The following is a 27,536-nucleotide window of genomic DNA, read 5'->3' on the forward strand; positions in this document are numbered from 1 at the left end:
GGTGTCATCAGATACGCGTGTCTTAAATATAAGCTTGCGAGACTGGGAAGCTCGGCATGATGCTTCTCTCTTGTGTGAAGCAGCTGTTGCATAAGGCTCATTGATTTGCAGTAATGTGGTTATAACTTATGTTTATAGGTTTTTATTCTTGGACAGTTGCGTTATCAACGCCCAACCACACAGTAGAGTACGTGCGAAGTCTAAAGCCGCAACTAGTCTTATCACCCACTCTACGGGCAACAGCTTTAAGAAACACGTCGCCAGCACTGCGATACTCCAGTTCGCTCGCTGGCCAATAGCGAAACGTGGCCATGGCAGCCTGTATATAGCTCCGCTATCTTGTCAAGAGGAATGCCATACTCAACCTATGCGTCAAATGAAGGGAGGAGCTTCAGGCTCAGTGTGTAATTAGAAGGACTGGGCACAGATTTTAGATGCATATATTTCAGAATACAAACGCGTTATTAAATTTATACAAAATATAGTAGTCTTCGAATGCCACTGCTCTGAAGCTTCAATATGAACATGTATGCTAACTGCATCTAACGAAAAAGTCAATTCTTGAAACGACGTTAATTACTCAGTTTACGATCACTATTTGTCTCCCAGTTTGTATTCGCCTGGCCCCACGACCCGCTCACAAAAACAAATTTTGTGTACTCCTGAACATGCTTTTTTTTTTCTTCATCTGAAAGTCTAATTTTGAGAGTTCCTGACAATCTTTCTTGGCACTGATGTCACCAGATCCATTGTTCTCCTTGCAACAAGCTCGTATTTTTCCGATCTTTCTTATGAATCTCTAGTACTCGTGTTTAGAACGTGCTTACATCATTGCATGCTACAAATCCTAAAACATTTAGGCAGCATAACGACCAACTGCGCATAGAGTGTGTAGCAATGAGGTAAGAAAACTATCCCAGGTAGGACAAAATTTGGGGCCCCAGTAGGTCCGATGTAGGCAAGTGGGGCTGGGGCAACCATCATAAAACCTGAATCGGTCCCCGATGGGGCGTTCAAAACTGATGCAGCACATAATTCAGCGTTAGCTGCAATATCAAGACGCAGGATGTTTTAGACCATAAATGTTCTGCGCACACAAACGCATTACAAGCTCATAAACTGCAATGTGTTACGTACTAATATTGACAGTTTACAAATCATGGAGCAGTATGGTATAACACACTAAGAGAAGTTTATTATACTCCAAAACTGAGAATACCTGTGTTTAGAAAAAGTTTTATTATATATTTTAAATTAACTGAAAACGTATACGTTTAAGAACAGGAGACACTGCTCATAGCATACCTCATGCCAAGGAAATACATCAAAATTTACTGATCCTCAAAATTTAATAATCATAATGAGCATCATAATGATCAATAATGATCATCAAAATTTAGTAATCCTTAGGTAGTGTTGTTCTGCTGAGCAGACTCAGCATGCCATCTTGAATTTGTGTTGGGATCAGGCAGGACGGGTGTGGGAAGATTATTGAGGCAGAGATTAATTGCAAAGGAAAAGTGGCCACTATCCTAAAGTTGAGCCTTCTCAAGATTACTTGTAGTTATTTTCGTGTTCAGCCCATATTGAAATTATTGGGCTGATTCAACACAGGAATATCTTCTATGGCCAAAAGACATATCAACGTATTCAATGAATGCCCGTGCGCCGAAGCAATTTTCATGGGCGTTCAAAACTGATGCAGCACATAATTCAGCGTTAGCTGCAATATCAAGACGCAGGATGTTTTAGACCATAAATGTTCTGCGCACACAAACGCATTACAAGCTCCTAAACTGCAAAGTGTTACGTACTAATATTGACAGCTTATAAATCATGGAGAAGTATGGTATAACACACTAAGAGAAGTTTATTATACTCCAAAACTGAGAATACCTGTGTTTAGAAAAACGTATACGTTTAAGAACAGGAGACACTGCTCATAGCATACCTCATGCCAAGGAAATACATCAAAATTTACTGATAACACTATATTACACAATGCAATACAAGCTGCAGGCCTGTTCCTCAAGTCTCTATATAACCCCCCACAAGGGCTTCCCGATGAGTGCAGGTTGTGAACTGCAGATCAGCAAAGGCATATAAAATATTCTGGTGATTAGTTAGTTATGTTCCTTGCAGTACAACTAATCAGATTCCCATGCGAAGTTCTGTTAACTGCCCCCTTTCATTTCTTTGTCGACAATAAAAATAAAGCGATTAGTTAAAGCTGTTTTGTGTTTTTCGGAAAGTGGCGCCTTCCCTTCTCGGAACTTCTTCAGAAAATGGAGCCCAACACTTGCAACTGTACCTTCTTCACGTAACGTACGTTTCATGTTAGATTTTATCCCTGATATTTTCGTACGTGTATGCGGCATACTGCGCGTTATTTCAAATATTTGCCAAAGAAGCCCATTTTCATATTTCGACTAATGCACTTATGAGTGTACATTTGCTTACCTTAGAACCAAAACGGATAATCAACCAAAATCACCAAACACAAGCTATGCTGGGGAAAAGCAACCGAAATTTTGGTTAGCAATTGTTGAGTGTACTCAACATCTTCGAGTTCATGGCGGCTTTCTGTCGATTCAACTCGAGCTCAGCAAGGTGTCAAACCAGCTCAAAAGTCATTTTTGTAGGGGTACGGCAGGAGCTAAGTCGCCGCAACTATCTCGCATCTAGGAGGTAATGAAAGAAGCGACACAGGAGGAAAGGAAGGCTCCGGATAAATTTCGACCAAGTGGATATCTTTAACAAGCATTAACGCCGCACAGCACACTGGCGATTTTCGCGTTTCGCCTCCATCGAAACGGGGAAGCCGCAGTGGCTGTTGAACTCGGCAAAACGTAGACAAAAAAAAAAAAAAAATTACACCCTCAACCGCGGTTTATGCAGCAGATTTAAACGCTTTTTTTTCTCTTTCTCTCTTTTTCTGGCATGCAGAAATTGTGTCACGTCTGCGCTGGTCACCGTGGCGTCGCTGTTTATGCTGCCTCCATACGGCAACGCACAGCTGCAGCGGGACTTCTACTCCTCTGTGTCTAACCTGCTGAGCTTAGTGCAGCATGAGCAAGAGGTCAGACTCATGCTTCTCGACTACGCGGAACGCCTCAAGGCGCTGCAGTCGAACATCATCAGGTGAGCCACATTTGAAAGGATCGGCGTGCAGAGGGTCAGCAATCTATTACGAAGAGACAAGGGAAACAGAAAAATATGACAGAGAAGTAAAGATGCACCGTTGGCTCCCCTACACACCGTCAGCCCTGAAGCGATGCTAGGCGCCGTTCCGCTTCTGGGGGGCTTTGTGCCCTCCTCAAGCTCTTGGTGCTTACCTCAATCCCGTTTCCTCTTCACGTATATTCTTTTTTTTTCCTTGCCCATTATACAAGGTAGCCAGCCGCAACATTCATCTGATTAGCGTGTTCTCCTTCTATTTTTTTCTCTCTCTGTGTTTAAATGACAAGGAAGACAGAGTTGATAGAAAAATGGGGAGAATAAAGGTTCAGTGAAACTGTAATACAACGAAAGTTCAGTGCTCCTTGTCAGTAAAACATGACTATAGTCATGTCCCGTTGACCCCAGCAGAAACAAACAAAAAAAAGAAGAGAAAAACGACCACGGTGCAAAGAACAAATGTAAGGAATATAATATAGCAAATGTAAGGGCTGAAATGTAACGTGGAAAGGGATATAAAAGTCTGAGAGCTTCTATATAGAGAGCAAAGTATAATTAGCACTTTCATCATATCTATGAAAACTTAACGACTATCACACCGGGCGCATGCAGCTTTGTGGAAACGAGGCAGCCATACCATGACCTGCAAACTCAGTCGGAGGTGGCCGACTACCTGAAGCACCCCGTCCACGCCTTCCATTTCACCAAGAGGATGATCGTCGACCTGGGATTCATCGAGGCGCAGATACGTCAGTTGCACATGAGTGGTAAGCAATCCTGTGCGACTTAGAATGCTTAAAACATATCCATTCCGCGCTACCTAAACTCTGAGCCGCTCTTAATGTCGGCCCTGCATGAAATAAAATTAAGAAAAATGTGCTCATCGCCTAGACAGTGCCCACCGACCACGAGTGGTGACCATATGGGATATATATATTTTTTTGTCTCACCCTCTGTCCTGTGCCTGCTGCGGTTTTATTATCCTTATATGGAATACGTTACTTCAAAATGAGTACTGCGTCATGCACGCCAAATTCAGGTTAAAGAAAAAAACACTTGAAAATTCCTTTATAACTATTTAGTCAAGAACGGTAGATTTTTTTTTTTTTTTTTACTTTCCGTTAGCAATGAATAACGACGTAAGCACCACCGCTTTCCTTTTAGTCTACCATTAGAAAAAAAAATAATTTGCACCGCGGCCCAGAACCCGTCTTGGAAACGTCAAAAGAAAATAAATAGCCGATTTCCGCTACAATTTCATCGCCTGAAATGCAACACTTTTCAGTAGACAATTATATTACCCAAAAAGTGACCGAGCAATTACAAAATTTTATTGATAATATTAAAACATTTAATTTCCCAAATTTCTTTAGCATAACACAAATGCGGAAAGGCTCGCTTGCTCTTCGATTGCAATTCATTCTTTCAATTCATACGTAGTCGATTTTGACCAGCAGACATCTCCCGAATATTTGGCTGCTATTTTTACAGTGTTTCCTTGTGCACACATGTAAAGGAACCTGAAGACACGCTTGGTGTAAAAGCAGGAAGGAAGGAAGCTGTTCTAACCCAGTCGAAAAAAACCACAACTACAGAATCGTGTCAAAAATACGACAAAATATTCTGTAGTTCTGTCGTAAATGACAGCTTTTTCTGTAGTTCTGTAGTTCTTCTGTAGTATATTTTTGTTGTCTGTAGTTCTGTAGCACTTTCTGTTGTAACAACAGAAATTTCTGATGTTACTACAAAACGATCTGCTGTCACAACAGGTTTCCTGTAAAAACCGCATAGAAATTTTGTCGTAACAACAGAAAATGTTCTGTAGTTTTTCTTCCACTTGGGAATGCATGAAGACTTTACGTACCATTTCGGTGTTGCGCGAAGCATCGCTTCATTTCTCTTCACGCTCGTAGAGTGCAAGTCCCAAGATTACTGGTGATGTTCATTTATAACATCGTGGCGAGAAGCGAACCGCGAAACACGGGGCTATAATAAATACAGGCTGCTCGAGCTTGCATGCCCGCATATTCCCACATATCTGGATACTTAGCACAGTTAATGTTCATTATATAACGAAGGAAATGATAGTGCTAGCACCAGCAATTGCCTCATGTTCCAGTTCTTTAAATTGCACTAGCGATTTCAACTTGTTTTTTATAATAAAAGCCATATGTTACTAGGTTACAGAAAATAAAGCAATTTTAATAATGCGAGCATTATATATTTTCTGCAAAAAAGGTAATCAGTGCACCACAAAATTCGAGAAAAAATTATTAATTCATCAGCACTACTTAGTTACAATGCGGAGGTAACCTTACCCGGAGCATCTTCAACGCCAAGAATACTTAGGCATTGTATAAGGATCATACGCGGTATGGAGGAGGTAATTCACAATTAACATCCGAATTACTTCCTTCGTGTTTTCATGCAGTTTTCTTTGAAATCTGTGAGCTGTCGCCTCAACCAGCCGAAGGTGCTTCCCTTACCAAAATTAACCACGACTGCGTGGTTTGCTTCTTAGACGTGTTGTGAAACTACATAAAACTGTAACTTCGTATGATAACGGTACCGCTTGCCCTCGCCTTTCAAGACCTGCTGATTTTTACAAAAGCCGTAAAGCATCCCCCACACGAATGAGAAGAGAGCTATGCAGCCTGGCTACATAAGAAAAAGACTGTAGTCCTTCAGCTGCCATTTTGTCTCGGCGCAGATCCTATGCAGAACCTGACTGCGATGCGCCTCAACCGGCTCCTGCCATGGGACGAGGACTTCAACGGCATCGCCGCGTCGCTGGTGCGGCTGCAGGACACCTACCTGCTCGACATGAACGACCTGGTAGCTGGTCACCTGACCACCACGCGAGGGCCGCGAAACAGCACGGTGCCCGGCCGTGTTCCTCTCACTGGTGAGGCTGCAGAGGAGATGGCAACGCATCAATATACGTCCGTTGACACCATCATTAAGCTTTAGAACGCAGTTCATATTTCCCCTGTATCTCATATTTGCACTAAAATCTTTAGTAAGAAGCTTTTCTTGATAATCTTGGTCGATGCGTTGCTGAAATTGGACACACTGAGGAGAGAAGAACAGGTATGTGCTAACATGCCGACTACATTAGTTTGTAATCTTTGGGCACTATAGTCTTCACACAAATGGAGCTAAATACTGCTCTTGATTCAGACAGTAGGCTAATTAATATTACAAGCTGAAAGAAACTATTTTATCTGTGTTTTTTATAGCAGACAAGACGTGCCTGTCCAGCATAGTATGTTCTCTCTCTCTCTCTCTCTCTCTCTCTCTGTCTCTCTCTCTCTCTCCCTCCCTCCCTCTCTGTCTCTCTTCTCATTCACTTCTTATCAATACGCAAGGAATTCAACCGCTCCTTCCTCTCCTTTCCCTTCCGTTACGCTATTCGAAAATTCTTAAAGTCCAGCTTAACTTTGTACATGTGACCAAATGATTCGCGGCATACAACCAAGTTTAATTTTGTACACATGGACATATCATTGACGCTATGTCACCACCCGTCGTCGCCGTGCCTTGTGCAAATTGTCAAATATTGTCCTCATGCAATTCCAGTATAACTTCCAGTGCAAAAGTCAGCATCTGAGGCCTCTGTATACCGCATGATGCTTTAGTGACGTTCCGGAGTAACATGAAGCGTGTGTGGTTTTCGAACGCGTTCATAGCACCAACATTTTCTCTGCCTCAAAACCAGGCGGCAATAGACCCAATGCAGAAGCCAAATGGGGAGATGCTTCGCTCTTTCCCACGCAGCTCGGGACTGTTATTTCATGGGTCAAGTGGCAGTGCACAACGGCTTCTTTGACCGAGCAGTGGACTGGGTGGAGCGAGCCGTAGACAAGACTAGCCACGAGAAGCCACCGTCGATACCCAAAGAAGAGCTCTCACCTTACCTCGACGCTCTCATCAAAAAGGTGAGCACGTCATGCTTAGGCGTCACTGATCCCATCATCTCTGAATGATTTCCTGATAACGCTGTCAAAGTTTTGACTGCAGACATTCTGATTTGTCAGCAAGTTGTGTAGCAGTGTTGCGATGTGTAGTTGTGTTGCTTACCGGGCGGCATTGCGATGTCCTAATGCGGGCTGCAATGCCTGGAGCGGCTTCTGAACGTGTTTCCTCACTGTGTCTCTTTCTGGATCACGACAGCACGACGACGTACTGGACTCGCTGGGAAAGGCTGGTGAGCTACTTTTCGTTTGGTTTACGCGCTTTTTATGTTTTTGATTGACTTGTTTCTTTGATTTGCATTGTCATAAATGCTCGTTTGACTACCAGTTTGTAATAACTATAGTATGTTTTAGTTTTAATCCTCTTCTTGTCAGTTTTTAAATCCCTTGGCTACGCGCAGTCATCACTACAACGGAGAAAAATGAAGTCGGAACATTTACGTCCCCGAGCACGATTTTTACGAGCGAATTACCATGGCTGCATGTAATAAAACTCCTGAGCCGGCAAAACTTTTTTTGTGCGTGTGTGCTGTTTTCTCGGCGCGCGTGTGGTGGCATACAGCTATCGGGCAAGTTTCGGTTTCCTGTTCTCCTGTCGTTAGTGGGCTGCACCATTTCTGCATCCGAATGCGCTACTGTGCGCACAATTTTGCGGAACGCGTGTTCTCGAAAACCCAGCCACATGTTATTGTTATCAGGTGTTGGACATTTACTACATTACGTCATACCTTGGCATGTTTCAGGCGGCCCAATAACATGACCCCGCCAAAAACATTTTGCGGCATACAAGCGTTCCGTAAACTGTTGTAGTCAATGGCACAACGTAGAAAATAGGTTAGGCGAGTTAAGGATGCGTCACGGGGTCTTTTATCCTCCAAGGCCAGCACTGGCAGACGTACGGAGTGCCCGTGAGTGAGAGGAACAAGAAGCCGCTGCAGTTCCGGACCAAGCTGTTCGACGAGAAGCTGACTTTTGCGCAGGAAACGCAGAACTACAAGAGACTGTGTCGGGGCGAGCAGCTGAGGGTGAGACAAATTTCCGATGATTAGTTAAGTCAATGTGCAGCCAACCAATCGATGAACGCGTAAAATAAATTAAGAGAGATATCAAATTGAAGGCTACAATCAACCGCAAACCATACGGTAGCTTGTTGCTATTGATCATTGCCGACTAGCGGATAGGTAAAGCAGACTTTATCTTTTGGTTATGTCATGTAAAACTTGTTTCGAATGGACACTTTCCACTCAGAATTGACGTTCGAAGGAAGTTAACATAAAGCAGTAATAAATTTTGCGGGACTAAAAAGGGGAATGTGGTATATACATAGCAAGTATGCAAATACTATATCAGCCACTGATTTATTTGATTTTAGCATTTTTCCCCTTTTGTACATAAGTTTAATCTTAAAAGTTCGCGAAAAGGAAATATCTTAAGGTTTGCAGAAAATTGTAAGAGGTGATATTCTCTCAGTTTTTTCAAACTGCTGGATTTAGCATACTCCTCCAGCTAGGGGAAAGTGGCTAAAGTAAGAATTTATGAGTCTTATTAAACTCATTTTCTCTTGACTGATAGATACAGCCATACCGTCATTGTAGTCATCTATTTTCACCGCTGTCTTCCCGTGCAACTCGTGCTTAGCCGTTGCCACTGGTTACCCGCAGACGCCCAAGATGGACAGCCAGCTCCGGTGCCGGTACTTCCACGGCCGCAGCGGCTTCTTCCGACTGCAGCCAGTGAAGATCGAGGAGGCCAATCTGAGGCCTTACATCATCATCTTCCACGACATCATAGGAGACCGCGACATCAATGACCTGCTCGCGTTTGCCACGCCACGGGTGAGCGACGTCCGAATGTGACAAATTGCTGAATGCTGCCGGAGTCAATGCTCTTAAATACTCTCTATCTAAGAACGTTGGCCGGAGCTATACTCCCCAGCTCGATCGTGTACTCTCTTTTTCCATACACATTCGCTGAATCATGGCACGCACATTTAGTACACCGAGCTAAGAGAAAAAACATTCACCCTTCGAAACTGCCCGTCAAATGAGAATTCACTTAGAGGCCCCACCTTTTCTAAATGTGCAGCAAAAAAACTGCCTAGTGATGCTGCTTAAGTCACGAAACTAAGTTAGGCCTACCGAATGTGTTCCCGCAGAGGAGACTCGGTAGTTAAAGGGCTAGGCTATATTTAGCCGGAGTGTCCGGGATCGAACATAGCCACGGCGGCTGCGTTTCGAGATGACCGAAACGCAAAAGCTGTCCGTGTGCTGTTCGATGTCGGTGCACTTTGCAGGTCCTCAAGCGGTAGGAATTCGAAATTATTCCGGAGCCCTCCACTATGGCACCGCTTCCTCTTCTTTTCACATTCTCTTCTGCAGTCCTTCCCTTTAGACATGGTTGAGGTACGCTTCGAGAAGTCAGATGATTGCTAAATCCTCTACTTCACATATCACAATGAGAGGGGACACAGTTATGTGGCAATTTACGGTGAAGTTTGTTACGGCGTGAGTGTCAGTAGTAGAAAGTGTTTAAAGAAAATGAGCTCGGGAGTTATGAAAGGGCTGGTCGGGTTCTCAGTCCGGGACTCCTTTGGCACAAGGCGCTGCCTTAGCTATCTCCATCAAGGACGCCTGTGCCGAGAGGTGGGAACTGGACAGGGCTGCCTCCGAATCGGCCCACGTTGGGTTTTCTTTACGGGGTATCGCAAGCGCGCACCAAGTGGTAAATACCTGCATTTTGGCCACAAAACTTCGATTAAGCTTAAAAGAAAGCTCAGCTAACAAATTGCTGTATAGCTGAACTGCTGTAAGACCGGGTTTGTAAACGCCTCAGGTGGCATTCCTTTGATTTAGCATGTCCTAAATTTAGTGGGTCCAAGGAATTTTTGTCTCGCTAATCGGACGTGTTGCAGTATCTCGCGGTATGTAGTGAGCTTCTGGGAATGGCCTCGTGAGGATAGGGATAAAGGATCGTGGGAGAGGAATACTCGGGCTGCGGCGTGTGCCCTCTCATTTCCCTCCGCGTTTTCCTTGTTCACTCAGTGCTGTGTTCAAAGTTTTGCCTTTGTTTTTTGTTTTTGTTTTTTCATCTTTATTCTCGATTCTTCTTCTTCTCTTATATTTTCACCAGGAGGTTATAGTGGCCTGGTTAGAGCCAGTTAACAAGGCGGTAAACTTTCATTTTCCGTCTTCGTGCTGCCTGTTTCACGTCGCGATCACGATGTCTGCACGATGGACTTTGTAAAGTGTACTTGAGTAACACGGAGATTTAAGCCAGTTGGTACATGCTGATGGGAACAATACTCCCAAAATATAACACGATGTTCGTAAAACATGCTTGTTGTAATTATTTTGTATATTTTCAGCTATCTTTAAATGCATTTTAGGCGCTTTTCCCGTGCATCATTGAAGCGTTTTCTTTGGTTGACCAATATACTTTTTCGTGATTTTCTGTGCAGCTTTCGCGGTCCACCCATTACGGGGAGCATGGAATGGAGACGTCTCTGATTCGCACCAGTTCCAAGTAAGGTGCCGCCTTTGATGCGCACAGTTATAGATATGAAATAGGCTACTAGTGGGCATTAGCAATGCGGAGTTCACCTTCTGTCTACACACAGAGAAACCCGTGCTACAATCATAATTTAATATGAAAGCACTTGTTTACAGATGAATGAATCACAATGGCAACTATCCAAAATGTTTATAATTATTTTAATGCCGGAATGCATTTAACGGCTACATTTTTTGTCTTTTGTAAAAAGTGTATTAAAACACTGTCTATACACATTTTCGAGTTCTCGTTTTCAGTTTTACCAAGTCAACAGTGACGAGCTACATCCAGGCAACATCAATTTCAGTTTCCTCTTTCTGAACAAGAACAAAAGACGATAGAATTAGGTCAAACTATAAGCGCACTTTTCTTGTTGTAAATGTGGAAAATCAAACCGTGCCTACCATGCTCCTGCGCATTCGCAGAATCACAAGCAATCTAGCAAGGAAAACTGTGCAATAATTTTTTTTTAAATACGTACTACGAGAAATTTATAACTTACTGTTTTTAACACATGTTAAAAGTGTTCGTTGGGGCGTGCAGTTCATGTCTGGTTCTTCGATATTATGCGTTTTGTTTTCATTTTCGTATTTACCCGGATAATATAGGAACGATGGGGGTATTTTAAACGCGTTCGAAAAGGCAACACCCTTCCAATGGCTGCCAATAGTCAATGCAAGCTTAATTTCAACAATTCCGCGTGTTCAATTTAAGGATCATGAAATCGGCGGCTAAATGTTGCATTGATGTTTCGCACAGAGACAGGCTTTGCTCACATGTCAGAGCTGGAGAGATTTGCTTAAACTGCCTCTGCTTCTCAGCGCCTGGCTTGGAGATGAAGATGCGCCAGTGGCTTCGAGGCTGAACCGCTTCCTCGAGTCACTGCTGGGCCTTGGCACGCAGTATGGCAAAGGCGAAGCGGAACACTATCAGGCGAGAATATTTCTCTTCATTTTCCCTCGTTAACGGTAAAATAGCTTTGCCTCCCTCAACCGCCTTTCGTTTTGCTTGCAAAAACTTTGTCTCTCTCAATTTCTCTTCGCTGCCTTCTGCAAATATTTTCCCTGGCTGAAGCTCTCAACCCACAAAGCATTTGGACTCACTGCCTCCGTTTGATACCATAAAAACACATCTCACTTGAAAATATGACAGGTTCCGACCTAAAGTAGGCGCAGTAACTTGCGAATGTTATAAAACCTTGATAATTTTGAGATAGCTTGCTAGGATTATGGTGGTGTAACGAGAGTAGGTGAAAATTCTGGTTCATGTTATGTGAAGGATTGCCAACCATTAAATCGTGAAATCTAAAGCAAGACACAGTGTTTATCCATTATAAATATCAGCATGCTATGACTGCTTAACTTGAAAACCCGTACAACTCTGAAACCAGCACGTAGTATGGTTTGGTTACAGCGGTGCTTTATATCTATCTCGCTCCTGGCAGGTGGTAGTTGGAAGGTGAAATCGCCGTGTACTGATTGGCCACCGGTTTCTGTAACTTCACCTGTTTCGAATTTAATTTTCTTTGTGTCAGCCTACGTTACACGTGTGCGTGACGTCCGCAGCGACGCTGGTATAACATGGTTGAATTTGGTCTCTGAAATGGATAGCGAGCCTGTTCCTTCGCCGAAGTTGTCAGAGGCTGAGCACGGCGCGCCAAGCCGCGTAAAAAAACAGCGGACGAGGAGACAGTGACCGCGACTTCTAAATAAGCGACAGCACACATGTTGTCTCGCACGTTATACTAGGTTTGGCCGAGCTAAAAATCCGCCTGTCTTTTTACTTTTCTATTTTCCCTTTCGTGTCTGCCCTGGTACAGCTCGCTAACTACGGCGTCGGTGGTCAGTACGTGGCACATCATGACTTCCTGGCCGATATCTACAAGGACCCTAACAGAAAGGTGAGCATCTTGAAAACGGCTCCAGTTCTTTCGATTGGCTTTGGAGTTCGAAGGAAATACGACCCGCCAAATACTGACCGTAAAATTGTGAGAGTTCTCACCCACATCGGTATGATTGATAGTAATTTGCTTGTCTGCGAGTGGTGGCTGCGTTCCAAAATATCTGCTCTCAATGGGCTTTCTCTTGCGGTAAGGCACGTCCGAAGAATGTCATCTAAGGTGACGCATATCCTGACAGGAAACTCCTGACCGGCTCGAGCGGTGCTCTTCACTTTTGTGGAATAGGCTTCGTAACACCTGCAGTAAAAATTCGAAACTTTAGAGCGCACGGTGGCGCCTTTGCTAGACCACTGTGGTATTTCAAAAGAGCGCCAGCTGCCTTGCCGGTCGCGTGGTTACAGTTGGGAGTATAGCAGCGGCCGATTATGCTGAGTGCTTTAACTGACATTTTCGGGAAAAAGCCCTTAGTTTTGTCTCTCTTTTGTTTCTATTTTCTCAATCTCTGCCACCTATGCCTCAGTTGTTTCGATGCTTTTCTGCTCCATCTTGCCGTCATTGCTCGCACTGCTGAAATTGTATTCTTGCTAATGTTCCAGTGTGTTAAAATTTCGCTCTTACCATTATTGCTCATTGCGTATATTATTGCAATAAACTCCTGTGAGATTGTCATTGTGGTAAATAAACACAATAATAAATTAAGACGAAGAATACCAGAGCTGCATACTACAAAACTCATCATACAAAACTCATAAAAACTCATCAGACTCATCATCAAAACTCTTGCCCTTCAGATGGACGACTTTGAGAGAGTTTCTGGGGACCGAATAGCCACGTTGATGTTCTATGTGAGTATCAGTACACACATATCTATTTCTTTGACACGCAAAATAATGGAATGCGGAACACACTCAGAGAAGGTCATTGCGCGGAAGATGCATCTCTATTAGCCTGTATGATATGCACGTTAAGACTCCTTGTCCTCCTCTCCGTTTTAGAAGTGCAAACGCCACTACCCATCTATTGATGTTCCGGAAACCCAAGAGCAGAACAGACAACGGGCTCCCAGCAGCATATTTTTTGCATGAAGAGCAAACTTACTGATGACTCCAACTCGAGTTTTTACGTCAAACTGTTGTCCCCCACTAAACACGGAAGTGTTCGACCGAAATCATGTCGATTTTTTGTTCGATATTGATCCTTATCACCTTTCGTTGTTGGAGCTAGCCACCACACCACTGTTACTACTGGTAGCGGCCCACCTGCGCGAAGATTGATAAAGCTGGAGCTGAAGAAAGTGCTGAGAATACCCACAACGTCGCTTTCGGATTACATACTCATTATCTTATCCTGGAAGTATAGCTCTACGTGTACGGCTATAAAGACATTATAAACTTGATCTGATGCGCCTGAAAGGTCAAAAGTGCGCTCATTCTTATCTTATCCGAGGTTTTACTTGTTTACTCACGCCCTTCCAAAATTTTTCATGACCCTCAAGTTTGTCTATGGAACGCTGGAACCCTGCCCGCGCACTTCTAACTTATGAGCTCACTTTGCTGTAAGAGGGAGAGTTTCAGCAGAGCGTCACCGCATGTTGGTATACCGTAAGCTGCCATCCACGCTGCGCACGAACGGCCCAAACCGGCCAGCACTTGCCCTTTTTCTTTTCCCTCTTAAATCTGGCCGCAATCTGGCCACCACACGGCTCCCACTCAGCCAACTATTCTGATTACTAAAATAAAAAGTTAAACATCCGACCCAATTTTACGCTCAAGAATTTCAATGTATCTGGCTTGTTTGGTGCAATCAAATATCAAAACCTAAATATGTTTACTGTTCAGCGAAGTGACTGAGGCACAAGGCACGTACCATCGCCTACAGTTAGGAACTGACATTTCCGTTTTAAATTTTATCTTGCTATACATATGGATGGAAAGGAAAGATGACCTTTCCGTCCGTATCTATACTTAGCGCTGTGTCAAATTACCTACCAACAATAAGCCCGAGCTTCCACACTGGCAATACTAAAACGCTCTGCTTTTTCTTTTTTTTTTTTGCACACTGCAATAGTTCTAAGCGCTGTGACCTATTTTACAATCGACAGCAGCTCATGTGCATGCGTTGGCATAAAAAAAAAAGTCAATTTTCGGGAATTCGGGCAAAACTTTCCACCTGAAGCGCCAGCAATTACTACACTGAGGAGCTTTTCATTCTCTTCTCCCGAGTAGTAGGCGAGAAGGTTGAGAGCCAGAGCGGGAACATTCTGGTCACCGAAGAAACAATAATAATAATAATAATAATAATAATAATAATAATAATAATAATAATAATAATAATAATAATAATAATAATAATAATAATAATAATAATAATAATAATAATAATCTGCAGTCTTCTGACGTCAACTCCGTACATTACGTAGCGCATATGCTCATACACTGCGTCTCCTATTTCCAGCTGAGCGACGTCGAAGAAGGTGGGGCCACGGTGTTCCCACATCTGGGCGTGCGACTAACACCAAAAAAGGTGAGAAATTTCAGTCACTATGGCGCGGCGTCCCACTGCACTTTATTAATCCTCTTTGTTAATACGTTTTGTTAATGCATTTTTATTAATGCGAAAGCATTACTTCGCAATGTTCACAGATTTCTGTCCGCAGAACGTGTCCGCAGAATCGTATCCGCAGCAGTTGTAACTGAGAAGTTGTAGATCTTATGTGATGTCAATCGATAGAGAGTAACGTAATGTTGTGTCCGAAAAATAATTAGGGCAATAAATTAATTATGCAATTAATAAGAATATCTAGTTCACAGGAAAGTAAAGGCTCAGTATCGGTCACATTTGTTCTGTGGACACCTGAACCGCGCCGTAAGGGAAGGGATAATAATTAATGATAATTATTGGTTCACTGGAAGGGAAAGGCGCTGTAACTGTCTCACTCGTTTTCTGTGGACACCTGAACCGCGCCGTGAGGGAAGAGAGGAAGGTGGGAGTTAAAGTGGAAAGAGAGAAAGAGGAGCCGTAGTGGAGGGCTGCGTAGTAATTTCGACCACCTGGGGACGTGCGCTGACATCGCACAGCACACGGACGCCACTTCGTTTCGCCTCCATCGAAACGCAGCCGACAAGGTCGGGTTCGAGCCCGGCAAGTCCGGTCAGTAGTCGGGCGTCTTACCACTATGCCACCCCGGCGGGGCAAGGGAAGGGATAACGGTGGGAGTGAGCGCGGAAAGAGCGAAAGGAGTGCCGTGGGTGAATGTGACGTCAGGCAACCGGAAGAGGCGAAAAAGGGGTATAGGAAGGGATTGGCGCGCAATTTGAAAGTACCAAAGACTAAAATAGGTAAACAAGAAGCGAATTAAGCAACTATAAGCAAGCAGAAGCAACCAACAGCAGCATCCGTGCTTTCGCGTTACTCCAATGCAGTGCTCTAATTTTTATTGCCCTTAAGAACCTGACTGTAAGACACTGACCCAGTGTCGGTCCACTCATTTAACTTACACCAAGTATAGTTCTTTATGGAAATGCACAGCAAATACGTCCTTGTGCTAGCAGTGCTTCCTCTGCTTTTCTTCTTCCATTCCTTCCTGCACGGCATCCCTCAAGGTTCGGTTGGAGCGTCCTTGGTGCAAGAGTTACTCCGTCTTTCCTTCGTTGACAAAAGAAAACAATATTACATAAGCATATCTACAGGTTCCGAGAAAACAGGGAAAGAAATTATGGGGTTCATGCATGAACCTAGTGATACGAGTGAAAGCTGCGTTAAGCATGGTTTGACGGTTTGAATCAAGCTTCGCCTTGATAGTAGCGATGATAGCTCCTGTGACACCGCATTTTCAATCTACGATTTTAGAGCGCAGCTCTTTGGCGTCCATTTCTGCGTTTCGCGTCCTCGTCACCATGGGCGTCGCCGTCGGCCTCGTAACCAGCTTCGTCCTCATCTCAGCCCCCCAGCTCAGCACCGCTCTTCCTCAGTGGCACTAAGCAGTACTAATGGCTAACTAGTTACTAACCAGTACTAACTAATGATTAACTAGTCATTAACTACTTCTAATTAGACATTAGTCATGACTAAATACTCATGAGTAATGACAGATGACTGACTATAATGTCATCACGTGGTGACGACATCGGCCATGACCTCATGACCGGATTTGTAGTCATGATGTCACATCCGGCCATGGCTAATAACCGGAAGTGACAATGGCGTCGCATCCGGTCATGACATCACAACTAGTGATGACGTCACCCTGCGATTTACGCATATACGAAGCTGACCCCGCCGGGCGTTCGATACAGGCATCCGTGCGCTTCCTCGAACGCCGTAACACAGAGCATATGGAAATAGACGCAGTACAGCAGGCATCAGCGACGTTTCAAATTGGTTGACAGCTAAGAAAAGGTGCAGTATCTGCCACAGTTCTCCGCGGACACCTTAACGGAGCTTTAAAGAAAAGGAGGAAGGTGGCAGTGAAAACAGAGAGGAAGCGGTGCCGTACTGGCACCTCTCATCGCACTTTAAACCACCACGCTTGAGTTTGCCAATCACGTTGTCGTACAAAGCGGTGCCGTAGTGGCACCTCTAATCGCACTTTAATAGTCCAAAGTGCACCTAGAATTTTTTTTTATTATTTTTATTCCACCACCACGCTTGAGTTTGCCAAGCACATTGTCGTACTGCTGCTCAGTCAGAGCGTCCGAAGAATGATCATCTTGCCGCCTTCTACAGCACAAGATAAAGGGCTTAGCAAGTGTTGAATTTCTGCTTAAAATGCGGCTTCTCCTCGAATAAAGATTGATAAATAATACTAATTAGGTCCTTCCAACTATATGCGCTCAACTTTATTAAAGTAATGTTTGTTTGTTTTTTATACCGTCTAATTTACGCTAGTGCCTTTCGGTTATTCTTGCTGAGTCGTTCATTGCTTTGAACGTTCCCTTTCTGAGACGGAAGTTGAGGAGTCAAATCCGCCCGCGTCGGCAGCGTTCCGGTGGGGGCGAAACACAAGAAGCCAGTGACCTATGCTATGTCAACACGCCTTGATTAATTGGTTGGTTTATAGAGTTTAATGCCCCGCCGGAGTGGTGCAGTGGTAAGACGTCCGATTACTGTCCGGAGTTCCCGGGCTCGAACCCGACCACGGCGGCTGCGTTTCGATGGAGGCGAAACGAAGTGGCGTCCATGTGCTGTGCGATGTCAGCGCACGTTAAAGATCCCCAGGTGGTCGAAAGTACTCCGTAGCCCTCCACTACGGCTCCCATTTCTCTCTTTCCACTTTCATTCCCACATTCATCCCTTCCCTTACGGCGCGGTTCAGGTGTCCACAGAGCAAGTGTGACAAATACTGCGCCTCTCCCTTCCTGTAAACCAATTATTATTATAGGGTGTAACGTCCCAAAGCAACTAAGGCTATGAGAGACGCCGTAGTGGAGGATTCCGGACTCGACCATCTGTGGTTCTTTATCGTTCACCGACATCGCACAGCACACGGGCGAGGCAGGAGGTGGTGAAGGGTTGCTGTTCCTGGCCCTATGGGGCTGGGACGGTAGGTCAACGCCGCTTGTGGCGGCGGCTAGCGACCCACCGAATTTTTATCCGTTGTAGATGATTGACTTACAGGAAGGGAAAGGCGCGGTAAGCGTCTCATTTGTTTTCTGTGGACACCTCAACCGTGCCGTAAGGGAAGAGAGGAAGGTGGGAGTGAAAGTGGAAAGAGAGAAAGAGCAGACGTAGTGGAGGGCTACGGAGTAATTTCGACCACCTGGGGATCTTTAACGTGCGCTGATATCGCATAGCACACGGACGCCTCTTCGTTTCGCCTCCATCGAAACGCAGCCGCCGCGGTCGGGTTCGAACCCGGGAACTCCGGCACAGCTAGTTGTCGGGCGTCTTACCACTGCACCACCCTGGCGGGGCTTTATCTGTTGTAGGCCGTCATTGCACCCGCCAGTAGTAGTAGTAGTAAAAACATTTATTTTAACAGAGGAGTTCGGGGAGCGCAGGCCCCTGGGGCCCCGCACGGCCCCACTAAAACGTTCATGTTCCTACGGTTCATGACGTCGGCAGCTCGGTATGTGGCGGTCTTTTGCCGGACCGGGTCCTTAGAGCGTAGCAGGGTCTCCCATTCCTCCCAGGTGGTGAAGCGCTCCAGACCCCGCGGGGGAGGATCCGCCGGGCATTGGAATAGAATGTGGGCGAGGGTGGCAGTGGGGTGGTTGCAAAGGGTGCAGGAGGGGTCGGTAAGGGTGGGGTGGTAACGGGACCGCACCGCTTAGGTGGTGGACGACGGCTGCTGCGGTGCGCGTGTTTCTCTCCCTCGTCGTTTTCTTTATTCTCTACTTTCTCTCTTCTTTCCGCACGCGGGCCGCACGAGGCAGCGTGCGGCCCCGCCGGGGTGGTGCAGTGGTAAGACGCCCGACTACTGTGCCGGAGTACCCGGGTTCGAACCCGACTTCGGCGGCTGCGTTTCGATGGAGGCGAAACGAAGAGGCGTCGTGTGCTGTGCGATGTCAGTGCACGTTAAAGGTCCCCAGGTGGTCGAAATTCCTCCGTAGCCCTCCACTACGGCTCCTCTTTCTCTCTTTCCACTTTCACTCCCATCTTCCTCCCTTCCCTTATGACGCGGTTGCGGTGTCCGCAGAAAACAAGTGAGACAGTTACCGCGCCTTTCCCTTCCTATAAATAAATCAGAGGCAGCGGAGGTGGCTCAGTTACAGAGCCAGTAGCAGGCTCGTGCATTTTCTTTTCCTACTTCCTACATCCACAACAACAACGACACACGGGCGCCTTGCTTTGCGCCTCCATCGATAAGCGGCAGCTGAGGCCGGGATGCGTATTTGGGTTTGCTCGGTACGGTGGCTCTGCAAGGGACAAAGCAAGAGAAGAGACGAAGAAAACGGGCTGTTCCGACTAACATCTACCGCCCCCAGGAGCCGAGCAGCCTAGCGATTAGCGGCGCATGCTTTTTCAGTGGGCGTCGCGTTGGACGCGGCACTAGCTTGAGAGAGCCTATAGTACTACTACTACTACTACTACTACTACTACTACTACTACTACTACTACTACTACTACTACTACTACTACTACTGCTACTACTACTACTAATACTATTACTACTACTACTACTACTAAATGATAATAATAATAATAATAATAATAATAATAATAATAATAATAATAATAATAATAATAATAATAATACACAGTAATTATTCTCTGCTAATAGTTATTATTAATATTATTATTATTATTATCATTAGTAGTAGTAGTATAGAGGAAGACTCGTTTCACGAAGTTGGCACTGAATTGTCTAGTTAACGGCCGAATTACATGGCTAAATATTATCTTCACAGTTTTAATTATTAATAATAATTATGATTGGTTCACAGGAAGAAAAAGGCGCAGTATCTGTCACACTTGCGTCTGTGGACACCTTCATTCCTTGGTGTCCACAGGCACAAGTGTGACAGATACTGCGCCTTTCCCTTCCTGCAAACCAATTAATATTATTATCATTAATAATTAAAACTGGGAAGACAATATTTAGCCAGTTAATTTGGCCGTATACCTACAGACAAGTGACAACTTAGTGAAACGAGTCTCCCTCTATACTACTACTACTACTACTAATAATAATAATAATAATAATAATAATAATAATAATAATAATAATAGTAGTAGTAGTAGTAGTAGTAGTAGTAGTAGTAGTAGTAGTAGTAGTAGTAGTAGTAGTAGTAGTAGTAGTAGTAGTGTAGTAGTAGTAGTAACAGTAGTAGTAGTAGTATAGGCTTTCTCAAGCTAGTGTCGCGTCCAACATGACATGACGCCCATTGAAAAAGCATGCGCCGCTAATCGCTAGGCTGCTCGGCTCCTGGGGGCGGTAGATGCTAGTCGGAACAGCCCGCTTTCTTCGTCTCTTCTGTCATTTTGTCCCTTGCGGAGCCACCGTACCGAGCAAACCCAAATACGCGGCCGGGATTCGATCCCGCATGCTTGGGAACAGTAGTTGAGAGCCGTAACCACTGCGCCACCCAGCTGGGGATGAAAACGGGGTGGTACTATCGCGCCTACTCTTCACGCGAGGTTTTGAGCAAACCGTCACACCATGTGCAACCTAACCGAATCATGCTAAACCACGCTTAATGGATACCGTTCCGGAATACCCGGCTTCAACCCGACCACTAGCGGCTGCATTTCGATAGAGGCGGAACGGAGCGGCGTCCGTGTGCTGTGCGATGTCACTGCCCGTTAAAAAAACCCCAGGCAGTCAAAATTTCCGGAGTCCTCCACTACGGCGTCTCTCGTAGCACAAGTCGCTTTTGGACGTTAAATCCTACAAACCAAATCAAACCATGCTTAACTGAGCTTTCACTCAGTGCATAACCCCGATCATTTTTTATGGTGCTCTTTTATACCTTGATGTTCGCTATTCGTGTAACCTTTGAGAAAATTTGAAGTACGCCTAAAGACGCTGCTGTGTCTATCTTCCAGGTTATATTTTTTTATTCAGCAAGGTGACCGCATGCTACGTCATTGAGAGGGCAAAATCTACTGGACTTTGTGCCTGAGCTTCACATATCTGCTCTAAGAAATATCACGCGCCAAGCTAGCTCTTGAACCACCCTGCATTTTGTACCCAGGGAAACGCTGCTTTCTGGTGGAACCTGAATTCCGATGGCGAGGGGGAGCAGCTGACCAAGCACGGAGGCTGTCCCGTCCTGTACGGGTCTAAATGGAGTGAGTTCACCCCTGTTTTCAAATTGCTACATCAAACGCACCAAAAGGCTTCCGCGGTCAACGTAAGAGCCAGAGTTGCACGAACTCTGAAGCAGAAGAATAATGCTACGGCGATATTTGCAGCGTAGGATCACCTGAGTAAACCTGGACTTTCGTAGTAGTTTGCCTTCTTATAACTGAAAACCTAAGACGCAACAAAAACTTTCAAGTGTTTCGAATGCTAGTGAGAATATTCATTTACTGTGAAATCTTTCCAGGCTCTAATGGTACGAATAATTGAGCAAAGCGAACCCATCTGCTCCATTGGCTAAACCTAACGTTCGCTAAACCCTATGCTTGGTATGGACGCCCTCTTCCCTCTTCCTCCCCGTGCGAGGAATTTTACATAGCTACACAATGTTGGACCCCGCCCCCTTTATTTTTCTTTCTCTATTTTCCCGTTTTCGCGCCACGAATGGTAAGGAGGAGGAGGAAGAACATTTATTTCCGCCGAATATGGCGCGGCAGCCACCTACGGGTCCGCACGCAGGCGTCCGGGGAGGCAGTCTGTCGCACTGCGGCCAGAGGACACCCGGCCCCGTCTAGGAGAAGAGGTCTTCAGCCTCGGCCGCCAGGCGGACGGCGAATCGCTGCGTTTTTTCGTCGGAGCTTCTTAGCGTGGTCTCCCATTCATCGCTAGTTTTAATCGCGTTGCGCCCTGGGGCACGAACGCATCTCCATATTATGTGATCTAATATTGCCACGTGGCCGCAAAATTGACAAATTTCGGTTTCTGCACCGTTCCTCTTCCGCCCTCTGGCACCCGTCCACCTCCTCCACAGGAGCGAAAAGAAATTTCGAGCTTGGAGTCTTCTCCAGTCGTACGATTCCTTTTTACTCAGGGATCTAACCGGTGGCGGATATATCCTCCGGTTTTTCTTCAGGTTGTCGGTTACATCCGTAAACGTACCAATACATTTGGTTTTAGATGTTGTGGAGGCGTCCGCAGCACCCTGAGGTAGCGAGGAGCGGGCGAGCATGTGGGCAGCCTCGTTGCCGGCGAGACCGGCGTGTGCTGGGGTCCAAATTATGGTCACGCTTTCGGCGAGAGACGACTCGTTCAGAATTTTTGCAGCACGATTGCTGACTCTACCCTTGCTAAAATTCCTAACCGCCGCTTTGCTATCGCTGATGACGTGTTTCACGTCTGGTCGTGCAATGGCAATGGCTATTGCAATCTCCTTCGCCTCTACCGGCGGTACATCTCGGTTTCTTTCAATTCCTATGGCGATCCCGGTGTATAATAGGGCGACCGAGGTTACGTCGCCTTCTTTCTCGATCGCTGCATCGGTGTAGGCGACCAATCCCGGCGGGAGTTTGTCTAATTTGTTGGCGAGGTGCTTAGCTCTGCTTTTCCTCCTCCCCTCGTCGTGTACGGGGTGCATGTTCTTCAGTATGGGCGAGACGTATAGATGCTTTCTGATTTCTCGATCTATGCTTTCTCTGACACTTTCGCCTTCCCCGGGCGCTAGTAGGTTTACCCAGTCGAGGATTTGCCTACCCGCCGCCGTTCCTGCGAGTCGCTCTTTCTGGGACAGCCTGACCGCCGCAGCTAGATCTTTCCACTCATTATGCAACCCCATTTTCTCTAGAATGTCGCTAGAAGTAGCTGTGGGAAGTCCTAGAGCGCACTTCGTGCATCTCTTAATTATGGTGTTTAATTCGCGTTATTCGGTCTTTTTGATATTTAGGAATGGAGTCGCGTAGCACATTCTGCTCGTGACAAAAGCTTGTACGAGTCTGAGTCTACTAGCCTCCGTGAGACCACTCCTTCTGTTGGACGTCTTCTTAAATACTCTGACTACGAGCTCCGCCTGATCTTTTAATTTCTTAATCAGGCTTTTGTTACTACCCCTGCGGTTGATAATCGTACCTAATATTCTAATTTCATCTACTTTCGGGACTTCGTTACCGTTGACTTTAATTTTGATATCTGGAGTTATCTTCCCACTACTACTGGTAATTACAAGGAGCTCCGATGTTTCTGGCGAACAGCATAGACCTACGTCCTCTGCGTGTTTGCTGATTATATCTGCTGCCTCTTGGAGCCTGGATGTGATGTACGAGTCGTTCCCTTCCCACATCCAGACGGTCACATCGTCCGCGTAGATGCTTAGTTTTAGGTCATCGAGATGGCCAAGCTTACGGGGGAGCTTCCTCATTACGATGTTAAAAAAGAAAGGTGAGAGCACAGCCCCCTGAGGAGTGCCTCTGTTACCCAGCGGGAACTCCTCCGAATTTAAGCCCTGAAAGCTGATGGTCGCCGTCCTGTCTCGCAGGAATGATCTAATGTAGTTGTAGGTTCTTTCGCCTACTCTTAGCTCAGCGAGCCCGTCGAGAATGGTGTCGTGGCTGACGTTGTCAAAAGCTTTCTTAAGATCTAAGCCTAGAATAGCTTTCGTATTTTTTTCCTGAAGTCTCTGACTACATCGTTATGTAGTCTGAGCATGGTATCTTGCGTACAGAGGCCGGGCCTGAATCCGACCAATTCAGCCGGCCACGCATCATTCTCTTCGGTGTATTTGGTTAGCCTCCTCTGAATGACTTTCTCAAGTAGTTTGCCTACGCAGGATGTTAGTGATATTGGGCGGAGATTCTCCAAGCCCGGTGGTTTTCCCTGCTTGTGGATAAGGGTGATCTTAGCCTTCTTCCACTCTTGGGGTACTTGACCACTCTCCCACACCTGATTTAAATATTTGGTTAGGGCATTGATTGATTCGTCGTCCAGATTTGGTTTTTGTGCTTACAAGTGCTTACCTTAATTAATAGCCGAATATTTTTTTTTTTTTTTACCATGACAATAGTCCCTGACGAAAATTTAGTGCTCATGATTACTCCAGATGCCCGACCTGTTGCAATTTTTTCTAAGTCGAAGGCGTCGAAGTACGGTTATGCAACACTGAGGACGCCACCTGCGCACGAATTCTGTGGGGAAAAATACAGGAAGTATACGCCTACGTCACTGTAGAGGCCGTTTTGTGGTGCGTGAAGCCCTGCGAAAGGCTGCAGGAATATCTAATCGGCTTATTATTATCTGTTCTGGCTTGCATCACTCGAGTTGTGCTCCGCACCACAAAATAGAACCTATGGCTTTAATTATATACCTACCGTTAATGACCAACGACTTCCGGTAGTCACTATATCCGCATCTTTGTAGTTATCAACACCATCATCATCATCAGCATCAGCATCACTGCCGAGAGAAGGCCTCTCCCATATTTCTTCACTTAACCCGGTTCTGTGCTAGCTGCATCCACTTGACCCCTGCGAACTTCTTAATCTCATCCGCCCACCTAACTTTCTGCCGTCCCCTGCTACGCTTTTCTTCCGTTGGAATCCAGTTTGATGCTCTAAGCGACCATCGGTTATCCTCTCTTCGCACTACATGTCCTGCCCATGTCCATTTCTTCTTCTTAATTTCTACTATCAACGCCACAGGGCACTAAAGTTCGCACGACAGTATTGTAGTATCGGTATTCGATTGATTGGTTGATTGATTGATTGGTTGGTTGATTGATTGATTGGTTGATTGGTTGATTGATTGATTGATTGATTGATTGATTGATTGGTTGATTGATTGATTGATTGATTGATTGATTGATTGATTGATTGATTGATTGATTGATTGATTGATTGATTGATTGATTGATTGATTGACGGATTGGCCGGTTATATGACAGGTTGATTGACAAGGTATGTGACCAGATATGATTTCATTGCCAATACCTCTTTATTTGCCATTACTGCTTTAACTGACGGATAAAATACTTGTTTTTCAGTCGCAAACAAATGGTTCCGCGCCAACAGCAACGTCTTCCGGTTGCCCTGCGCTCGAAAGCGCAGCGAACCCCTGGCGCCACTCGTCTGACTCTGGTCCCGGCATCGTTGTGATCGCGGTGCTGCTCTGCCCTTTCGCCCCAAGTCATGCCAATGAATCTACATTGTTCTCCTTGTTCTATTTAAGTCTGTTTTGTTCTAGTAGGTCGTTAATTACAAAAATAAAGAGTCGATCGTTATATTGCCTCCCATTTGAGTACCACAAAAAAGAAACAGAACCGAACAGATTAGGTTAAATAACACAAACTTGTTTCAAACATTTAGAGTTGATCCATAATCTCAACACAAGCTGTATTACTACTATTGGCAAATAAAACAGAAACCTTGAATGGAAGACAACTTTGAAAATTTCAGAAATTTTACGCAGTTGTATCTTGAAGGAGAATAAACACCTAATTTTTGGGTTTGTGTTTTACCCTTTATAAAAGGTGCGGAAGACATTACTGTGTACGGATCGCCCCGTGACATTCATCTACGACTGCTGAATAATTTATAATCGAATTTCTTTGCTTAGCTGTTTCGGTTTAGGTTTCAACAGCCGACAGATTTCTGTGACGCCAAAATCAAGTCTATGTCCCGTGAAAGATAAAATAAATAACGATATATTCGTTCCTCTGTCGTTTAAGTTCACTATAACCCTAAAGTTAGCCTGGCTCAAGGACAGAAATCACAAAACGTGCGTTTGCGTTTCGATGGAGGCGAAACGAAGAGGCGTCCGTGTGCTGTGCGATGTCAGCGCACGTTAAAGATCCCCAGGTAGTCGAAATTACTCCGTAGCCCTCCACTACGGCTTCTCTTTCTCTCTTTTCACTTTAACTCCCACCTTCCTCCCTTCCCTTAAGGTGTCTACAGACACAAGTGTGACAGATACTGCGCCTTTCCCTTCCTGTGGACCAATTAAAAAAAAAACAGAGTTCAAGAGTGCATTGCTGTTTTGTTTTTTGTTTGTTTTCCATGCCACGCGTGACTGTGACGTCACAGCCATACTCGGCTGCTGAAACCGAAACCAAAACTAGTATGAAAAGAAAATTCAATTAAAAATTATTCAGCTACCTTAGACGAAAACCACGTGATGATCCATATAGATGAATGTCTTGCGCATCGTTAACAAGCAAAAAAATACCACCAAAGTTTGGTGTTTTTATTCCTTTAACGACGGCTGTTCAAAAATGCATAAAACGAACACACAAAAAAGCACACACTCACGTGGTTGTAGGTCATCTATTTACGAAAGTATTATAAGATTTATACGACATATATAAATAATAAATAAATTCACTGCATTCACTACACAAGAAAATAATTTGAGAGCTTTATGCCCAAGTTTTGTGTACTCCGCTGCATAGAATTAAAGCGCAGCCGTTGTCAGAGGTATCTAGCCCAGACAACCTTGCTTCTGGGCCGCGCTGTGCGACCCGTGATACATCGGCAGCGTACCTCCTTATTTTACAGTGGTCCGAAATGCATCGCTTACACAAAAAGAATTCTGCCTGTCGGTTGGCCTAAGGGCGGATAGGTTTAAGACTGAACAAGAAAAATATCACTACATCTCTCTTAACCGAAAGTAGATGTAAGCATGAAATGGCTACGGGCATAGCACGTTATTAGCATGGGCGAGGAGTCTTCTGCTGTGGCGTATAACTCGCAAAATCATCGCTTTCTGCAATACGTTTCCCATCTCTCCTTTCAGCAGGTCTCATTGATCGGCTTAAGCAGCTGTGACGGCGGCGGAGCTGAAGTGCAGAACGATGGAGAAGCGAATGATACAGACGCGGAGAAAGTATCCTCAATAAATTTGTCGAGACCAACAAGAGAAAATCTCCTTCAGTGAAAAAAAAAAAAAAAAAAAGGGAGAAACGTTGGAAGATCGTCAGGATAAATTCAATGCGCTACCAGTTTTCTGCAGGTACGTCTATTTTATTTTGTTTTGCAGCGACGATAAGATTACCCACAGCTTCTACTAAACCTGTCACCACCCGTATAAAATACTCTTTCCCCGCTGAAAAAACTACAGAAGATTTTGTTGTTGTTGTTGTTGTTGTTGTTGTCACAACAGCATTTCTGTGCAGTTTTCACAGTGACCCTGTTGTGACAACATACATTTCTGTAGTAATAGCAGACATTTCTGTAGTTGCGACATCAATGTACAATAGACTACAGAAACGTACGACAGAAAGAACTGCAGACCTATAGGAAAGCACTACAAAAATGCAAAAAAAATTCGACATTTACGACAGAACTACAGGATATTTTGTCGCATTTTCGACACAGTTCGGATTTTCTTTTTTTCCAATGGGTTGTCGATAAGCGGGTCACATAACACATAC

At 44.9% G+C, this 27,536-nt stretch overlaps 1 protein-coding gene across 1 annotated transcript; it reads left to right on the forward strand.

Annotated features, from left to right (window-relative positions):
• The first annotated feature begins 897 nt into the window (after positions 1 to 897).
• LOC146179630 (prolyl 4-hydroxylase subunit alpha-1-like) lies at positions 898 to 25,605 on the forward strand. The gene is made up of 15 exons (XM_084580228.1): positions 898 to 902; positions 2,947 to 3,141; positions 3,790 to 3,944; positions 5,888 to 6,082; positions 6,955 to 7,115; positions 7,351 to 7,384; positions 8,031 to 8,176; positions 8,813 to 8,986; positions 10,609 to 10,673; positions 11,522 to 11,633; positions 12,520 to 12,600; positions 13,392 to 13,445; positions 15,055 to 15,123; positions 21,237 to 21,333; positions 25,152 to 25,605. The coding sequence occupies exons 1-15, from the start codon at positions 898 to 900 to the stop codon at positions 25,238 to 25,240; spliced, it is 1,632 nt and encodes a 543-aa protein (XP_084436354.1). The 3' UTR covers positions 25,241 to 25,605.
• The last annotated feature ends 1,931 nt before the right edge of the window (positions 25,606 to 27,536 follow it).

This window comes from Amblyomma maculatum, chromosome 9 (assembly GCF_055883805.1).
Source record: "Amblyomma maculatum isolate TAMU_Amacu chromosome 9, ASM5588380v1, whole genome shotgun sequence".
Lineage (NCBI taxonomy): Eukaryota > Metazoa > Arthropoda > Arachnida > Ixodida > Ixodidae > Amblyomma > Amblyomma maculatum.

What these genes read in the sequence shown, in the direction of transcription:
- LOC146179630 (XM_084580228.1), top strand. An exon ending in TAGCCACGTTGATGTTCTAT is followed by an intron (nt 13,446 to 15,054) that starts GTGAGTATCAGT and finishes TCCTATTTCCAG; the next exon opens with CTGAGCGACGTCGAAGAAGG. An exon ending in CCTGTACGGGTCTAAATGGA is followed by an intron (nt 21,334 to 25,151) that starts GTGAGTTCACCC and finishes CTTGTTTTTCAG; the next exon opens with TCGCAAACAAATGGTTCCGC.